The 18,726-nt window shown below is 38.2% G+C and overlaps 2 protein-coding genes across 3 annotated transcripts in view; one reads left to right on the forward strand and one right to left on the reverse strand.

Moving 5' to 3' along the window:
- The first annotated feature begins 29 nt into the window (after window positions 1-29).
- Window positions 30-6,472, forward strand: LOC139934746 (cyclin-D1-binding protein 1 homolog). The gene is made up of 7 exons (XM_071929138.1): window positions 30-114; window positions 1,605-1,667; window positions 2,163-2,324; window positions 3,588-3,684; window positions 4,232-4,379; window positions 4,636-4,956; window positions 5,497-6,472. Exons 1-7 carry the CDS (start codon window positions 39-41, stop codon window positions 5,665-5,667), a joined length of 1,038 nt encoding a protein of 345 aa, XP_071785239.1. The 5' UTR covers window positions 30-38; the 3' UTR covers window positions 5,668-6,472.
- A 149-nt stretch (window positions 6,473-6,621) lies between these two features.
- The window catches only part of LOC139934744 (phospholipid-transporting ATPase ABCA3-like), a 58,428-nt gene continuing 46,323 nt past the window's right edge, over window positions 6,622-18,726 (reverse strand). For both annotated transcript variants that reach the window (XM_071929136.1, XM_071929135.1), the window contains 7 exons: window positions 17,814-17,843; window positions 16,333-16,490; window positions 15,135-15,305; window positions 13,649-13,741; window positions 12,637-12,751; window positions 12,066-12,191; window positions 6,622-11,043 (listed from right to left, as the gene is read on the reverse strand). In XM_071929136.1, coding sequence (XP_071785237.1) covers window positions 10,924-11,043; window positions 12,066-12,191; window positions 12,637-12,751; window positions 13,649-13,741; window positions 15,135-15,305; window positions 16,333-16,490; window positions 17,814-17,843 — 813 coding nt within the window. In that variant the 3' untranslated portion in view covers window positions 6,622-10,923. The remainder of the gene's footprint in view (window positions 11,044-12,065; window positions 12,192-12,636; window positions 12,752-13,648; window positions 13,742-15,134; window positions 15,306-16,332; window positions 16,491-17,813; window positions 17,844-18,726) is intronic.

Consider the following 18,726-nt stretch of genomic DNA (forward strand, 5'->3'; position numbering starts at 1 on the left):
TGAACAGCGCCACCAAGTGTTCATAGCGCGGCAACAACATGGCCTCTTCACAACTTGACAATATTTTTGAGACCTTTCTTGAAAATCTAGACCTAGTGGTCAGCAAATTAAAAGGTAATAATCTTGTAATATTTTCATTTTTGTCGTGTTGTCTATGTTTATATTAGTGTACCAATTCCAAACAAAATCAAATCAGCGTTTGTATTTCACTGTTTGTGTTTCACCTGCCCCCCCCCCCGACCCATTCCCGACCTTGTTGATTAAAATACTTGCATGGAAAATTGAATGAATTGTGGTTGGAAATACTGCTGGCTTTTTTAGATTAAAACTATTTTAAAATATTGGAAAAGTTTCCGTATGGCGCCAACACTTTTTCATTCGATATGAAATAAAATAGTATTTAATTTACGTCAATGAGATATCCCTTTCTGTAAAAAAAGTGAGTGAAAAGTGGTGGCGCCACATACGGAAAGTTATCCTAGTTTAATGGTGACTGCGATGAATATGATAGGACTCCTATGGAGTAGTACCGATGTTATAAGAAGAGAGCCATTTACAGCTCAACAAGGTGGGTAGCCCACCTTGGAGTTGCGATAACATAGTCATAAGTAATGTTATGTCATAACCCTCCTGCCGACGGCAGGAGGGTTACGTTATCGCAACTACCCACCTTGTTGAGCTGTTAATGGCTCTGCTTTTAACATCGGTCTCATCACTGTCACAATTACAATGTAATGGAGATAGTGATGAGACCGATGTAATGGTGACAGTGATGAGACCGATGTTAAAAGCGGAGCCATTTGACAGCTCAACAAGGTGGGCTACAAGGTGGGCTACTACTGCAGCTGCACAGCATACGCCAAGCTTTGTTATAACATGGAGCTATATTGGTTATATTTAAGGTCATAACAATGTGTAGCCCTTGGAATAGGGTGGCAAACAAAATAAGGTTGACTCCCTTCACTTCGTCTTTCTTGACTTCCTTGCTTGGTTGGGTTGGGAACCAGTACAGTCAGTAGTTGCGATCGATCGAGCCGGCTTAGTACATTATCACAACTAATCGGGACCTTGCTCATGTTCCTTGACCTTGTTGGGAGTCCAGCGTATTCAGGTAATACTAATTATAGGAAGATATGGGGATAGACAAGCTTCAAACTTGTTGGCGGAAAAATATTTGTAGCCTTTTTAAAGCCATTGGACACTTTCGGTAAACACTTTTGTCCAAGGCCCACACTTCGTGTATCACAACTTCTATATAAAATAACAAACCTGTGAAAATTTAGGCTCAATCGGTCATCGGAGTCAGGAGAAAATAACGGGAAAACCCACCCTTGTTTCCGCATGTTTTGCCGTGTCATGACATGTGTTTAAAATAAATCTGTAATTCTCGATATCGAGAATTGATATTGTTTTAATGTTTTCTCAAAAAGCAAAGCATTTCATGGAATAATATTTCAAAAGAGGTCTTTCACAATTACCTTATGTAAACCCTGTAAGTTATTTGAAAATCTGTGAACTTTTTTTTTTTTTCTGTTCCGAAAGTGTCCAATGGCTTTAAGTAGACTAGTAGAGTTTATATTTTTTTCGATTTTGTTCTTACACAGAGGAAGACTCTCCACGACCAACATCGTCAGATTTCAGTCTGGAAGAGTTTTGGAAGAAACTTGGTTTGTATATTTTTAAAGAACATCACCAGCATGTACATTACATAGTTGCGATAACGTAACCCTCACCCGTAGCAGGCTACGCCGTCGGCAGGAGGGTTACGTAACTGCAACTAGTACACATACAATGTAGCGTGCCTTTGGCGATCAGTCTAGCGCATCCAAATCAAGTTGTGTCCTTGAACAAGACTTGTTCCCTGGCATTTTTGTCCCAACTTATGGATCCTGCCAAGAAGTAAGGAGGTTTCCAAACTGATTCTACCAAAAATAAGCTTCTATGACTTTGAGTCGTACACTTGAAAGTGGCTGAATGCTATAGACCTTTTGAAAGATTTATATTTCTGGTTCTAGAGATAAATGGGTTTTAACCTTGCTGTAGCCTCACTTCTTCTATTCTACTCCTATCATTTACGTGAGTGGATACCCACAATGAAATTACTTGATATTCCTTCAAGTTTTGTTCTTGTAAACTTAATTTTCCCTTTATTTTATTCTCAGGTGCTGTATTTGAGTCGGTTTCGGCAGAAGCAACCAAACTCGCACTGTGGTTCAGTAAACCACCGCTGCCTAAACCGACAGAATGTCAGTCACTTATTGCCAGTGTGGAGATGTCCGCTATCGCTCTGGTGTCCGTATTTTATGGTCTGCCAAAAGAAAAAGGTAGGCCCTATGTGCGTAGTTATATAAGGCTTATTAAATGCACCTTGGCTACAATTTAGCATTTAACAAAATATAAAAAAGAAGTACAAAATGAACAAAATTAAAGGCTTATAAAGTATTGTATTTGCTAGTTTTCATGATTCTGTTAACTTGTAGTATAATACTGTATTTTTGTGAACATTATTGTCTTGTATCTTGGCCGAATAAATAATAATAATGACAATGACAATGACAATGACAATGACAATGACAATGACAATGACAATGACAATGGTAATGGTAACGGTAACGGTAACGGTAACGGTAACGGTAACGGTAACGGTAACGGTAACGGTAACGGTAACGGTAACGGTAACGGTAACGGTAACGGTAACGGTAACGGTAACGGTAACGGTAACGGTAACGGTAACGGTAACGGTAACGGTAACGGTAACGGTAACGGTAACGGTAACGGTAACGGTAACGGTAACGGTAACGGTAACGGTAACGGTAATGGTAATGGTAATGGTAATGGTAATAATAAGATTGTGAGTAGGGCTTAAAAAGAGGAAGAACAAAATTGGTTCAACCTGAATTCAAACTTGGGACAGTTCATCTTTAAAACCACTTGACCATAGAGTTGCATGAACAAGGAATGTCGACATGTCTGACATACATGGGTGTTTATGGCAACAATTAACCTAAGTAGACAATAAAAGAAGAAGACTAAATTACTTTCTTTATATTCTTTTGGTAGCGATGGTTAACCATTTGCTTTTTGTGCGAAATAACTCAATTCTCTAACTACATGTACTTATTCAATGCTCACTCACTGAACTCGGTATGTGGTTGGTCAGAACACAACTAGGCCTACATCATGCACATAACACAATGCAATCTGTGAATTCTTGGCTCCAAGACAGCATCTCCCTGCTAACACGAAAAGAACGGTTGATCAGTCTATTTATATAGTCCATTCTTCCGGATGCAGGAATTTTTTTCTCACAGTTTGATGAACTCACCGGTGGTAACCTATACGGTGTATAACTGGGGTTTGGCCATCCGTACAATATTACCCCAGTTCATCAATCACTGAACCAATCATCAAACTTTCTCAAATCCATAGGGAGCATGCCAGCTCAAGCTTGGTCCTAGTTGTGGCACTTGCGTCCTTTCAAAGCAAGTTGCTTCTGTTGATCGGAAACACCAGAGCCCCAACGCTCTTAACTACCTGGCCACGACTTAAAAACAAGATCAATGAATGTTATATAATTCTCTCATCAGGGTTAACACTTCGTAAAGGCACAAGGCAAACTGTCATTGGAGCTATAGAAGGAATACGAAGTCTGGCACATCAAATAAAACAAGACCACTACCAAAGGTAATCTTCTATAATGCGTGATTCGATCCATCAGTCAATCAATGTTTTGCCTACAAAGTAAATTGGGGGAGGGAAAAAAAGCATTTGTCTTCCCAGTAAACTGTAGGGGGCCCACTTCATAACTATCAGTGTCAATCTTGTGCTTTCTTTTCCAGCAGTAGCGCAAGGTTGAAATTTGTTCAATTACTCTTTAATTTGTTTTACTTTACAAGGCCTTGTGAAGTAAAAAAAATTAAAAAAATAATTGAACAAAACTTGAACCTTGCGCTACTGCTGGAAAAGAATGCACAAGATTGACACTGATTGTCATGGCCGGGTATCGAACCCACACTCTGCTGCTGACAACACCCAGAGCTTGGGTCTGGTGAACTAAACCGCTCAGCCTCAGCGCGCCAAAGTTTAAATTAAAGTTACCCTAAAATGTGAAAAATTTACGGGTATTATAAAACTGCTGACATATTCTACGTGTTTTCACTTAGAAGTGACTAATGCATTTTGTTCTATTACTCGGAGAAGTAAATGTTTTACTTTTCTTTCGTCTTTGCAGTAGTGACAGTCAACTGCGTTCGACAGGGAATGTATGGGAGCGTTGTGACGTATTCAAGACCCTGCCAAGGAACAACCAAGATGCAGTCTTAGTTGGGATGAGAGCAACAGGAGGATTGGTGAAGGATGCATTGGAGGAAATAGAAGAGGTGAGAATCAAACTATACTTCATTTAGGGTGTACGGCGGGGCTTGGGAAGTAATAGGATTGGTGATTGAATGATCTACAAGTGGATCGGCTGACGCATCTATCAAGGGCCCAGTTTCATCGAGCTGTTTAAAGCTAACAGAAACATTGTATTATTTGTATAGTTGGGGTCAAACTATACTTCATTTAGGGTGTACGGCGTGGCTTGCCTGAATCCTGTTTTAGTGTTGTCCTCATTGCCTTCTTTTTATCGTTCAGCTTCAGGCAACAGACGGTGAATCACAAGGTGGTTGGGAAGACTTAGACAGGATCAGTGGTGAACCCTCTTCAGACTCACAGGAATCTTGGAACCCCCAGGACAAGGCGCTACTCTCTCCTTGCACAGGCCTGGTCAAGGCCTCCAGATCATGCATCAAGAAGGTATCCAGCACTTTAAAAGCCAATGGCCAGTGGGAGGAAGCAGAATCCATTGCACAGCTGGATGACTTGGGGGAGATCAGTCAGCGGATAAGCCCTGCCGTTGACGAGATGGTCATGTGTCTTTATCCACCAATCAGACACGCCGATGTCAGACAGAATGTGAGTAGATGTTACTACTTGAAACCTGTTGGACTAGCGAATCATTATATTAAATAGGAAATTGTTTAGGATTTGATCTGCCTCCAGCTACTAGGCAATCTCGATGGTCGAGTGATGAGACATCTGCTTTAGAAAGGCAAAGCCTGTGGGTACAAATCCCACCAAGTGTTTTACCTGTGAATTTCTTCCACAGAACTCGGGAATGAGAACTTGGGAAAGTAAAGAGTATACAGTGCTTTACACAGTGTATGGGTAAAACCAATTGATACTTTTTATCCTTGATGCGAATTTAACATACATTTAGTAAACATGATATTATTGAGGCCTTGGATTATACTTCGGCTGGGGAGGCCACTGCCTCTGTTGCCCCTGGTCTTGGCCTTGGTGCTCTTGCTCTTGCTATTGTCCATTTGTTTTAGCATTGGTACCCCTGGCCTTGGCACCCCCTTTTCCGTCCTACAAGGTCCTGACCTAGATGCCCCTGCTCCTTAAAATTTAAATCTGTGGTAACATTTTAAAATTATTTTTCCTCTTCCTCAGGCAAACAAGCTAGCCGAGGTTTTATTGCAACTCCTAAGCCGAGCCAAGACATCCCACATCACCAAAGATGAGGATAGCACATGGCTTACGTTCCTCAGTCAGGCCGTCGACCACAACCTGGAGAAGATCACCCAGCTGACGGCTGGACCAACGCCTGATGAGGTCACATAATCATTATATTTATTCATTTCAGTGTAAATCTATTTGTGAATATTTTATATAAAAGATGAGAGAAAAAGTGATGAGTTGACGTGTCCATTAGTGCTTGAGTTAAGGGGGGGAAAAACACAGTACATGTACATGAAACTCAAAAATAAACACAATACATGTACGTGAAACGAACAAGACCAGAATCAAGATTAGAAAAAAACTTAATGAATCCTAAAAACATGCATTTTGTATATGCTCCAAAGACAGATGTAAGAAAATAGTTACATCATCTGTTTTTGTGGGTGTTACACTGTGAGGTTTTTGTTATTCAATTTAATAAAAAACCCACAGGAACACCAGACTTGTCCAATCCCAAGTGTACCTGCCCGACACTAAAACCACTAACCTCACTCGGGCCTGTGGTCCAGTTTAAAATTCGGGCCCAGATCCATCCCAAGAAAATCTGTGTGCACATCAATTAAAGGAATATTACAGAATTGTTAAGAAACAAAAATTGTGGAGATTACAGATTGACATAAAACTTACACAGTCTAATGATGATGATAGCAGAAAACATCCCTTGAAATATTTCTTTCTGAAATTTCATATTTTGATGAGAAATAAATAATCTAGTTTATCGCTCAGTGAGCGTTTTATTTTGTGTTTGCAAAATTTGTAGTCGTTTTTTCACTATTCTCTCGTGACCCAGATGGCCAATCGATCTCAAGCAACTTATTTGCTAGCAAAACCAGTTCTGTAATGTTCCTTTAACTTCTAGTTACAGGGAAGCAATTATGGTAAAGTGTTTTGCTCAAGGACACAACTGTCATGATAAAGGATTTATAGCGACATTTTGATGACTTAATAATCCATCAGAATTTTGGTACAGTGAGCTTCACCACTTGTGGACAACATGCCATGATATGAAGTAGCCATGGACTAAGAATAACCATTAATAAACACATGAGCCAAGCATTTAAGTGAAATAGTGCTACTAATACATAAACTTTATTACTGTGGAATGTTTTGTGCGTTACAAACTACATATAATTTTAAGTATTACAGATTGAGGCACTCAAGCTTCAAGTTCAACATGAATGAATAAAACCTAAATTGGTGGCTGCAACTGTAGCTATTAATTTCCAAATGAACCTAGATTTGTATTGACTTCATTTTTGTGATGAAATAAATGTTCCTTACAGAACAAGTGCAAGTACATGTATGAGTTCTACAGCTTTGATTACTTGCACACTTTCATCATTTGACCTTGGTAATGGCAGTCAGTGCAAGTATTTTTATTTATTAGTAAACATTGTAAGGAGTGTTTCTTAAAGGCACTGGACACCTTTAGTAATTGTCAACGACCAGTCTTCTCCCTTGGAGTATCTCAAAAAGTGAATAAAATAACAAACCTGTGAAAATTTGAACTCAATTGGTCGCCTAAGTTATGACAGAATAACGAAAGGAAAAGACACCCTTGATGCACAAGTCGCGTGCTTTCAGATGCTTGAATTTGAGACCTCAGCCAAGGTGTCAAATTCAATTAAAATAGTGGTTTAGTGTGAAATTACCTCTTCCTCAAAAACTAGGTTACTTCAGAGGAAGCTGTTTTTCACAATGTTGAAAAGTCTCAGAAATGTAAAAGGTACAGATCCTTTCTTTGTTTTGAAAGGTATAGAAAATCTATTCAGCCTTGTGGAAGAAATTGCACAAAAAGAAGCTTTCCACTTATTTGTCCCTGATAATTAAAATTGTATAAAGTTATAGGGTTAAAAATCCTTAAATTGTTTCAAAGAGGTTTAGAAAAATCTATCTAGCCTTTAAAGTGAAATTGCACAAAAGAGGCTTTCCACTTATTTGTCCCTGATAATTAATTCAAAACAGTAAGATTTATTACATGCAGTTTAAAGGCAGTGGACACTATTGGTAATTGTCAAAGACCAGTCTTCACAGTTGGTGTATCTCAACATATGCATGAAATAACAAACCTGTGAAAATTTGAGCTCAATCGGTCGTCGCAGTTGCGAGATAATAATGAAAGACAAAACACCCTTGTCATACGAAGTTGTGTGCTTTCTGATGCTTGATTTCGAGACCTCAAATTCTAAACTTGAGGTCTCGAAATCAAATTCGTGGAAAATTACTTCTTTCTCGAAAACTACATCACTTCAGAGGGAGCTGTTTCTCACAATGATTTATACCATCAACCTCTCCCCATTACTCGTAATCAAGAAAGGTTTTATGACGATAATTATTTTGAGTAATTACCAATAGTGTCCACTGCCTTTAACCAGTTCAGTTCAGAATTAAAAACTCATTTCCTGTAACCTTGCAGGATTATTTTCAGTGAAAAAGTAGCCATCCTAGCCATTAAAGATGCTATGTCAGATTTTTGGCCGATTAGACTCAAATGTGGGTCGAGAAAGTTACAAGCTTTCATTTGAGCCATTGCTCGAAAAAGTCCACCAATTACTAGTAGCAGTGAAATAAAGTGCCCAAAATTAGTTTTTGTCGGGATCCCAACAATATATCATGTGACCACTTCTTATGTGTTTTATAAGAAACGTTTTCAATTTTTGTCATGGTTCCTGACCATTAAAAGTAAAGGTTAAACTTTTTTCCGTTAGAGCGGGTGATACTCTTTGAAATACCGTTCACTCAAAAAAATCTATTTTTTAATGTTTGGGGCAAAAAATCTGACATAGCATCTTTAATAATTTGTATTGTGCGATAAATAATACTTTGTATGAAATGCTCCTCTTTGAACGAAAACAATCCTGCATGGTTACATGAAAACAGTTTTAAATCCAGAGATGAAATAACTCATGACAATGCAGTATATTCTGTATATTATACACAATTTTGGATGGTATGAGAAAGGAACAGGTGTCCGATAAAGGCACAAGGCACAAATCACTCTGTTTATGGTTTGCCGTGCCTTTTACTGGGGTCACCAAAGCATGACTCTATGGACTTCATAAAACAGTCGTCTGTGTTCATGCAGTCCACTATAGTATCTCCCAACACGTGTCATGTTAACATGACCATCGCTAAACACGCACAGAAACTGGAAGGCCAGTTTTATAAGCCCACCGCTGTGTGTTCAAAATAATTTGTTTACTATTGAGTCTTCCAAAACGAACTGGTTAAAACTATATATATTTGGTTTGGGTAACACGATGTGTGTATCTACTTGCCAGGTGGAGTTTGTTCTTAGAGAACTATCTTTCTTATTCTACTACCGCGGAGTAGATTTATGGGGTGTTCGGGAGACAGTTCTCAAGAACAAACTCCACCTAGCAAGTAGATACACATGGTGTTTACCGCAAACCAAAAACATACATGTATATGATGCCACAAATCCTATGTGGTTAAAACTAGTTTCCAACATTTGTCTTCTCTAACGGCTATTTCTAATTTTGAACCCAAAACCATCTTAAACGAGGCACTTTTTATACATTCTTTTTAACCATACATAAATATATAAATTAAACCACTGTAAAAGTCTGGTCGAAAATAAAATATGAAAGCTAATTGTTTGCACATCACTCTTGGATAAAATATATTAAAAATGGAAAACATTTTTTACCAAATGGAAAATCGTTCATATCATAATGATGAATACAATTAACAAACTATATAAACCACAAGGAAAAATGACTCGGTAAGTTGATGAATAACTTTTGTTTGAACAAGGAAAATTGTACAATAGCAGAAACCTGCAACCTACAGAGTAATGTGTCGGTGCTCTACCAACTGAGCTCAACATCAACATCTCAAAGACACACATGACATCTCTCGATTCCAACATTCTCTCAAAACCCATCTCTTCAGATTAGCCTTTTGTCAAACCACAAAACCAAACAAGGGAGGCGATATTCCAGAGTGGGCCTGACATACTGTAAATAAACGAGGTAAGCCAATGGGAGATTACAACATTTAAGCGTTCGGAAAAGTTTCTTGGTTTTTTTTTTACACATCACTTCCAACCTGCGCGTTCCACTTTAGGGCCCAATTTCATAGAGCTGCTAAGCACAAAAAATTTGCTTAGCATGAAATTTCTCCCTCAATAGGATTACCAACCAAATTTCCATTTGTTGCATTCTGCTTTTACTGGTATTCAGCTGATGTTTGCTTATGCTCAAAATCATCTGAAAATTTGGTTGGTAATCTTGTTTTTATCAAGGCAAAAATGTTGTGCTAAGCAAATTTGTGTGCTTAACAGCTCTATGAAATTGGGCCCTGGTCTTCTTGGACAAGAATGCCTGAAAATTGCGCACAATAAATTTGTTTAATAACAGAGTCACCAATGTGACTTAGTGTGTTTACATATATATATATACCTGTATATCTGGTGTAAATATAAATAACTTCTGTGATACATTAGTACAATCACACACTCGAGTAAACTTTCAAATATTTTTCCCACAATGAAACCACACACATATAGTACAAAGATATTGGTTGAAAATATAGCCCATACTTGTTAAATCTATTAAAAATATTCCTCAGTATTTAGTTCTTTGTTCTTTAAGAATGAAAGCACTACAGTGAAATTTTACAAACTGTGATTACATTACCAACCATTTAAAATATAACTTTTGTTCCCATATCTATTTTACAATACAATTTATTACAAATACATTAGAAATACGTTTAAAATGACAAAGTGTACATATTACGTAAAGATAGTGCTGCATAAATCCTTACTACAGCCGCTAGTTTTCAAGAGACCCCAAGTTCTTTAGAATTGTTCATATTTGTACCCGTAGTACGATACATCCAGTTGCTTGTTTTCAATATACATGCTGTAATAATCAGTGTCACCCTGTTATGAAAGTTTCAGTTGGGAAAACATTCCCAGTTGGCCATTACCCTGTTACAGTATAACTGAAAAATATGGTCTTCATTTTTACTTTGATTTATAAATAGTTTAATATATCAAGGTGTGTTACTGAAATACCTTTATAATAATAATAATCATAATAATAATAAAAACAGTATTACTAAAGAACACTTTTGTAGAGCGCTGGTATCCGCCTAAAGAAGGCGCACGTGGCTCTTGAGAGAAAAAGACAAATTAGGATTAGGATTGTGCGAGTATGATGCTTGTTTGAACAGTTGACATTTTATACCATAATACCAACAACATTATTCTCAATCAGGCGGGTAGATATTTTTAATTGGGTGTTTCAAACACCAAGTAATCACTGATATGTTTAACCCAGTTTTGTGAATATTCTGAATTGGGTGTGATGAAGACAACCTCCTATCACCCTAAGTAATGACGGCAGGCATGGGACCCGTAGCGGGTGAATTGTATGGTGCAGGAGGGCGCTGTTGACGTCCTTTACCGGACTCCTCAGAGTGTTGCTCCTTGGCAAAATTGATGAACACCTTGAGGACAAAAAGCAAAACTTAATTACCTTAATTCAGAAACCTGAAGAAACTTGTAAATAAAAAGGGGGCTTGCAATGAACCAGAAACACTGAAGTAAGCCCCTAAACACCAAAACTAAATTTTCAGGTTTATGTTATTTCTGTAGCAGGCCCTGGCATTCTTTATAGAGGCATGGACATTATACAAATATAGCAAACCGAATTCAGGTTGTGGAGGACGAGTCATCACAATGTTGGTTCAAATCTCCATCCTGAAACTTGTGTCCTTAGTAGAGACAGACACTTTACTGTATGTGCTGCTTGACGATGTCTACTTCAAATTTATGTACTTTGCAAAGGACTTCTCAACAAATTTGTGGTCTTTGCCAAGTACATGAAGTAGAAGTAGCAGTTGAAGTACTCTTCCACGATAAGTGTTTATAAATCTCTTACATGTACTACCTATCCTTGTATATAACACTACAGCTTAAAGGCTGGTCCGACTGCAGCGATAACGAGAACGAGAACGATAACGACACAAAGAGAATGCATTCTATTGGTTGAATTGAGTGCGTATTCTGCGTGGAGCAACTCAACCAATACACGGCATTCTCTTTGCGTCCTTATCGATCTCGTTATCACTGCAGTGGGACCGGGCCTTAATGTCCCATCTGGTGCTGGCCTGCAGCTAGGCCCGGGTTCGAACCCATACCCTGTGAATGACAGGACTTGAATATGGTGTAACACTGGAACACTCAGTCCAACACTCAACAGGGTAACCTTGTTACAAGTACATGTAGCTTCTTAAAAAAAAAGGTTATAAAAGCCCAAACTGGACAGCAGTATGTTAATGTTATCAGGAAAATGTTTATGAGAAAAAATGTTTGGATAGAAAAACATTTAGGACAGGTAAAACTTTACAACAGGAAAATGTTTAGAACTAGAAAATGTTCAGGACAAGAAATGTTTGGGACAGGAGTGCAACAAAATTTGCTAAATATTTGGAAAGGCAATGGGAGAACAGCAGAGAATAAGCCCTACCTGTTCTAGTGTAGTCTGACTAACGCTGTAGTCTTCAATGCCCAAACCTTCACGGCTTTCTTCCAAGGTACCAAAGATGTAAGACCAGCTCAACTGCTCATTGTCAACTTGGTAATGGAGTAAGCTCTGCAAAGAGAAAACACAGCCCCCAAAAAAGAAATTTAAGTACTTTTAACGACAAATCACTAACTCCAAGCACATTCGTAATAACAGGCCTAATACATGTACATCGTTCATATATGAGCAATATGAATCTTGAACATACTAATAAAATTAAGCTAAACAAAATTTGATGTACAGTTTTATTTCATTTTTCTAATTTGGATTAGCCGACTTGATAACTTGATATGGGCCCAACTTAATATCAGCCTTTTTTCCCCCCCCCTTTTTTTTTAATGGTCAAATAAATAGTAACAACGATAATAAATAGTTTTGGGTTGAGCATTTATATCAATGTGCCGGCGCTGTACCAACTAAGCCATCTTAGTTCTGCTCAACTTTTGTTTGTTCAACCGAAAATTAATATAACAATTCACAGTAGTCATAATTTACAACTGCAAGTTTGACTTACCTGGTGCTCTTCAAGCAGGATGGAACCCGCAAAAACACTCTGAACAAAGTTCTTGACTACTTGGAGGTTAAAGGTCGGATCCACTTTGATCATCATGGTGTATCCAGTACCAAACCTGGCATGAAAAAAAAAAATCAAAAATCAAAATAGTAATGTAGAGGCAAAGTACATTATACAAGTATTGCACGCTGTGATGGGGTCCAAGGCGTTTTGTACACCCGAGGGGGAAAATGGCACCCGACGCGAACCTGTGGGTGCCATTTTCCCCCAAGGGTGTACAAAACCCATGGACCCCAGTCACAGCGTGCAACAATTGTTTTGTTATACCTTGGTAACATTAATATTCCTCTTCTCAAAGTTCTGTCGTCATCTTCAAACATTATTATGACGGAGTATTCATTGTTTAATAGACGAACAAGAAACAATTCCCGACTGTTCCCTCGAACCCGGGGTGTTTTGTACACAGCGCTGGAAATCGACCAACACTGGGAACGATCAAGGTGATGTACATGTACACCGGTGTACATGTACATCACTTTTCATGTTACCCGTGCATCCTTAGCCATGGTCCATGCATTTTTGTTGCACGTCACGTAATTGGTTCTCTTGGAACCCTTTGATTGTTTTTATTCTATATAAATGTAGATGCACACAACAAAAAACTACAGGTGACAAATTCAGAGCGGTTATGTACATATACACCCAGTCAAAATAATCCACAATTGGAATACACAATCTCAAAACTGTTACTGACGGTAACGCTTCTGTCATTCCAATTTTGGAGAATAAAAACTGACAGACAAGATAAACACTCACAGAAAACTACCAACAGAAGTAAGCATCTGCATTTCCAATGATATTTCTTTTAACTGTAATTCGAAAAATCCTGAACAATTTGTGCCCCCTTTCACAAAACTCGAAAACAAAATCATCAAAGAGAATTCACTGTTACGATAAATTGCTTAGAAGCTGGTATCCCGATCAACAGCCCTGTCTACCCATTGGTCCTTACCTGCTCTTTAGATGCTGGGTGCTACCCAGGCATTTGAACTGCCCATTCACCATGATGGCAAGCCTAGTACACAGTGCCTCACACTCTTCCATACTGCAAACAAAAATATCAAATCGGACTGTAAATCACAATAATAGAGAACAGTTATACAGCATGCTTGATGTAAAACGTGGGGTGTCTTTTTATATCCTCTATTTTTTGCACTTAAAGACACTGGACACTATTGGTAAATGTCAAAGACCAGTCTTCTCACTTGGTGTATCTCAACCTGTAAAAATTCTAGCTCAATTGATCATCGACGTTGCGAGATAATAAAGAAAGAAAAAACACCCTTGTCACACGAAGTTGTGTGCTTTTAGATCCAGACCTCAAATTCTAAATCTGAGGTCTCAAAATCAAATTCGTGGAAATTTACATCTTTCTTTAAAACTATGGCACTTCAGAGGGAGCCGTTTCTCACAATGTTTTATACCATCAACCTCTCCCCATTACTTGTTACCAAGTAAGTTTTTATGCTAACAATTATTTTGAGTAATTATAAATAGTGTCCATTGCCTTTAAATCTTTCTGATAATGAAACCAAGAGACCCTACTAATTGACTCAGCCATGTGACCCGTAGGCCTGAAGACGCTCAAAGATGAAGAAATGCTCAGTTATAAATGTGGGAGGAAATCCCCAAATAGGCAAACCCACAAAACCGCACCCAGTAACACTATGCTTACCAGATAAGAAACCAGACAAAATACAATGTAACCATTTTTGACTGGTATCCTGCACATTTTTGCTATAAGAAGAAACCTGGGGTCTGTTCCACTCGCACAAACGTTGCCAACAGTTGCGCACGTTCGCCAACAATTTCAAGTGTAATGAGTTGTGTGCTGCCACCGCTGGCGAACGTTGGCAACTTTAGGCGAACATAATTCTGAGGTGTTGGCGAGTAGTTTTTAAAATGGCGGACAAGCATACAGTATTATTTCTTTGTCACAAACATAATAACATTGTATTTTCGGTGATTTATAATAAAGATTTAAAGTAACAAAGTTAATTAGTTGAAGAAATGATGTAGAAAAGAGGACTACATACAGCATTCAGGGCGCCGCCATATTGACATCGCGTAATGCGCACCAATCTTTTCAAAGATAAAAAACGTTTGCGCGAACAGTTGCGAGTCGTTTGCGCGAGTGGAACGCACCCCAGTTCATGAATATTTTCTGCTTAAGCAACTCCATGAAATGGACAAAAACCACATAATTTCCCATTCCTGTTTGTTAGTTCGTTTTAGAACTGCCTCTAGCCACCGGGCTAGCTCTGTGGTCTAGTAGAAGACATCTGCTCTAGCAATGCAAAGGTGGTGGCTTCGTTTCCCACCCGGGTGATTTGCCTGTGGATTTTCTTTCACAGAACTCAGGAAAGTACATGTATACAGTGATTAATACACATCAGTAAAAACAGTTTGTCTTATTTAAAAGTTTGAAACTGTTTTACCTGTGTGATGTGAGGACGATAGAGCGTCCGTCTTTCATGACCTGAGTCAGAGCGTTCCAAAGATGACGTCTTGCCTTGGGATCCATTCCTGATGTGGGCTCATCAAGAAGAACGATGGGTGGGCTTCCTACCAGAGCCGTGGCTGTGTTCAACTTACGCTTATTCCCTCCACTTAAGAAAAAAAAACAAAATCAAACATTTGATTTTTTTGATTTTTTGGGGGGGGGGAAAAAGTATCATTGGCTTATTGGCCGAGTAAAATTACTTTTGATCCTATGGTTTTCAACACACTATCCTATCAGTCTTTCAACAAATTTGTCAGTTTCAAAAATTAAACAACAAGAAAATAATTTTTGAGGCATTGCATGGGGATGTATCAAGGTATATTCAGTTAGCGGTATTCATCGTGTATATATCTTAGCTGTGAAGAAAGTTTTTGAGAACCTGTCTTTGCTATATATCTTAGAATCGCGTGGCTAATTTGGATTTCGAGACGCTACTTAAGTTCTAAAAAAAAAGCTGTTTTGGGGGGGATTAAGAATATTATTTGTTTTTACCTTAACATTGGTGTGTAAGGGTATATGTACTTTTTCCTAACAAAAAACACAATGTCCACAGATTTACATTAAACTTACACAGTTTGAAGATTATGATAGTAGAAAGCTTCCCTGGAAATTTTACTTACTGAGGTGCAGTAGTTTTTGAGAAATGAGTAAAAGTAATAATTTTCGTCTCAGTTTTTGCATGTAAAAACGTATTAACCAGTTATGCTATGGTTTGGTATAATATCATAACTGGTTAAGGGGATTTTACATGCTAAAATAATTTTGGTCTCATGAGACCAAAATTTTTTTGTGACTTGTTTTACTCATTTCTCAAAAACTACAAAACCTTAGTTAGTAATATTTGAAGGGAAGCTTTCCACTATCATTACCTTCAAACCCTGTAAGTTTAATGTAAATCTGTGGACATTTTGAAAAAGTACCCGAACTCGGGGAAAGTGCTGAGTATACATATAAACTGCTTTTAAAATACACAACGGTTTAAGGGTAAAACATCTATATTCGTAATCCCCGATCAGAAACAAAATCTATTAAATCTATTAACATCTAATGAAACCTTGAAAATAAATAACAAACACAAGATTCAAAACGAGATAAATATCAGTTTGAATGAATGAATGAATGAGATGACCTACCTGTAGGTACCACAGAGCTTATCTGCCCACTTATCCAGATTAAGATGAGTGATGGTACTCTTGACTACAGCTTGGATATTGTGTCTAGGGATACCTCTCAGTCTAGCGAATAGCATCAGAAGCTCACGACCGGTCAGTTGGTCAATCAACGCATCAAACTGCATTCAAACATAAATATAAATTGGTGGCATGCTTTGGACAAGGGCTTTCACAGCCACAACCAAAAAAATACAAAAACACCATAATTTTTCTAAAATTTCACAAAAACTGTTTGGAAATGCAATAGATGATTTATTTCCTTAGAGTGTGCAATATAAGCGTGACGCAGGTCACGTTACAACGGTCACAACACAACCATCTCTGCCCGATTGGTCCCAATTTCGAGACTGGGGCCAGCTAAAGCCTGGCTAAAACTTAAAGCGAAAGCGAAGCAAATTTTCTCGCGTCACAATTGGAGTAAGGGGGTGTACCAATTATTATGTCACCAAATAATACCTTGCAATCGCTTTCGCATGAAGTATGAATCAGGCTTTAAAAAATGAGCCCTAGTTATAATGCCACATAAAATTTTAAAAATTTGATCGCCCTTGTTTTTTTTTGCAGATGGGGGAGGGAGTGAGGTTTTTTTTTTTTTTTTTTTTTTTTTTTTTTTTAAATAAGTTTTGTTGACATGCCAAATATGAAATCCAGAATAAAGAAATCATCACAATCACTATAAAACAGAGATTTTTTTCAATAGTTTTGTCAAACAAATTTAACTCCTAGGTGACATTTTCTGTAAACTTTTTTCAAACCACTAAGCACAGTGTAGCCCAAGTAAGTATTTGAAGAATTTTTTTCTTTGCCAACATGAATAAAAACCTTCTTTAAACATCTATTCAAACCTGTACATTTTGAAAAAAAATATCAGCTGACAAATCTGGGCAGTTAAAGTACAAAGAGAAATCCAGCCATGGTAAAAATATAGGATCACAATGTCAGACCATAACCTCAGCACCAGTCCTTGACACTACTGCACAACATTTCTGCTACGCCTAGTATCCTGCTTTTTCAACCATTTGATCGAAAATATCATTGAAAAGGTTGTTTTTTATGATTTTAAAAAAAATTAAAAAAGGGGGGGGGGGTGGTCGGGGGTTTTTGAACGGTCGGGCGGGGAGGATCAACAACTTTTTTTATTTTATGTGGCCTAACATATTTGTATTGGTGTGCTGCAGACTCATGACCTCAATTGACCTTTGTGCAATGTCATTCCGGAATCTGGATGAGAGCTGTCTTGGTTGAGGACTTCAGTTAGTTGTTGATGTCAATATGTTCCAAGGAGAGGATTGCAGCTGCAATTTTCAGCAGACGCTATTAATATGAAACACTACTTGCTAGAAGTGCATGTACAACGTAGGGTTCAGTTATATGTGCAGTACAAACAAGGATGAACACAAAATCTAACACTTTTACAGATGGCAAAAAAGAACCAAACTCACCTGAGGACAGTATCCCATTTTCTGTTGAGCCTATATAATAAAGCAGAAGAGACAGACCAAACATTATGTTAATACAGTGTGTGGAGTCGATTACTTTTGCACAGAGACTCGCAGGGACTTCCTACTGTTTTTCTATTGTTCTCTTTTCTAAAGAATCGCATTGTGGAAACCCAGTTTAGCAAAGCAAAATTTTATGGGGACCTTTGTTCCATTTTGTTATAAGTCCCTATGTACAACTCTGGGTATGCTTTCCCATGTAATTGACTTCAACTCAATGGGACATTTTTTAGACATACATGTAACGGTCCTTTTTTTTGCGGCTCTGAGCATGCGGGTAGGTCTGAGCATGGAGGAAGGAATAGAAGGAGCTCGAACGAAGGGACTTCAAAAGTCGAACCTGCGGTACCGCGGTCGTTTAACAACACCTCGTAATCACCGACATACCTTATACAGACAATGGGCGACCTGGCGTATGTGAGTTTGCGCGTGCGCACTTGGTTCTTCACTCAACCATGGTGTCGTATGTCGTATGGATATAACACAGAAAAACAATACCAACCACCCTCGTGTGCTAATACCCAAATTTTGAACCACCGCTAGTGACCGGAAAGTAAAAAAAAAATGATAAAATATGCCATGATGTTTCAGTAAAAACACCACAAACGGTAAATGAAAACGGGTATATTCACAATTCTTGTCTCCAATGATTCAACTTTACACGAAGGCAACGGTGCAGAGCGGCGGTACCGCACGTTCTATACAAAGAAATCTAATCCTGCTCGTTAATCGGCCGTCCAGCTGGAGGTCTCCCATCTTTTTCCACTAGTTAGAAGGGGGCATTGTCAGGGTATTCTTTTGTTACTCTCTGGTTTTGCGGGTCGTTCGAGCTCCTTCTATTCCTTCCTCCATGGTC

The sequence above is a fragment of the Asterias amurensis genome, chromosome 3, assembly GCF_032118995.1.
Source record: "Asterias amurensis chromosome 3, ASM3211899v1".
NCBI classification, from domain to species: domain Eukaryota; kingdom Metazoa; phylum Echinodermata; class Asteroidea; order Forcipulatida; family Asteriidae; genus Asterias; species Asterias amurensis.

Coding starts and splice junctions, on each gene's coding strand:
- LOC139934746 (XM_071929138.1), top strand. CDS start 39: ATGGCCTCTTCACAACTTGACAATATTTTTGAGACCTTTCTTGAAAAT. Junction 1,668..2,162: donor AGAGTTTTGGAAGAAACTTG/GTTTGTATATTT, acceptor TTTTATTCTCAG/GTGCTGTATTTGAGTCGGTT. Junction 4,957..5,496: donor ACGCCGATGTCAGACAGAAT/GTGAGTAGATGT, acceptor CCTCTTCCTCAG/GCAAACAAGCTAGCCGAGGT.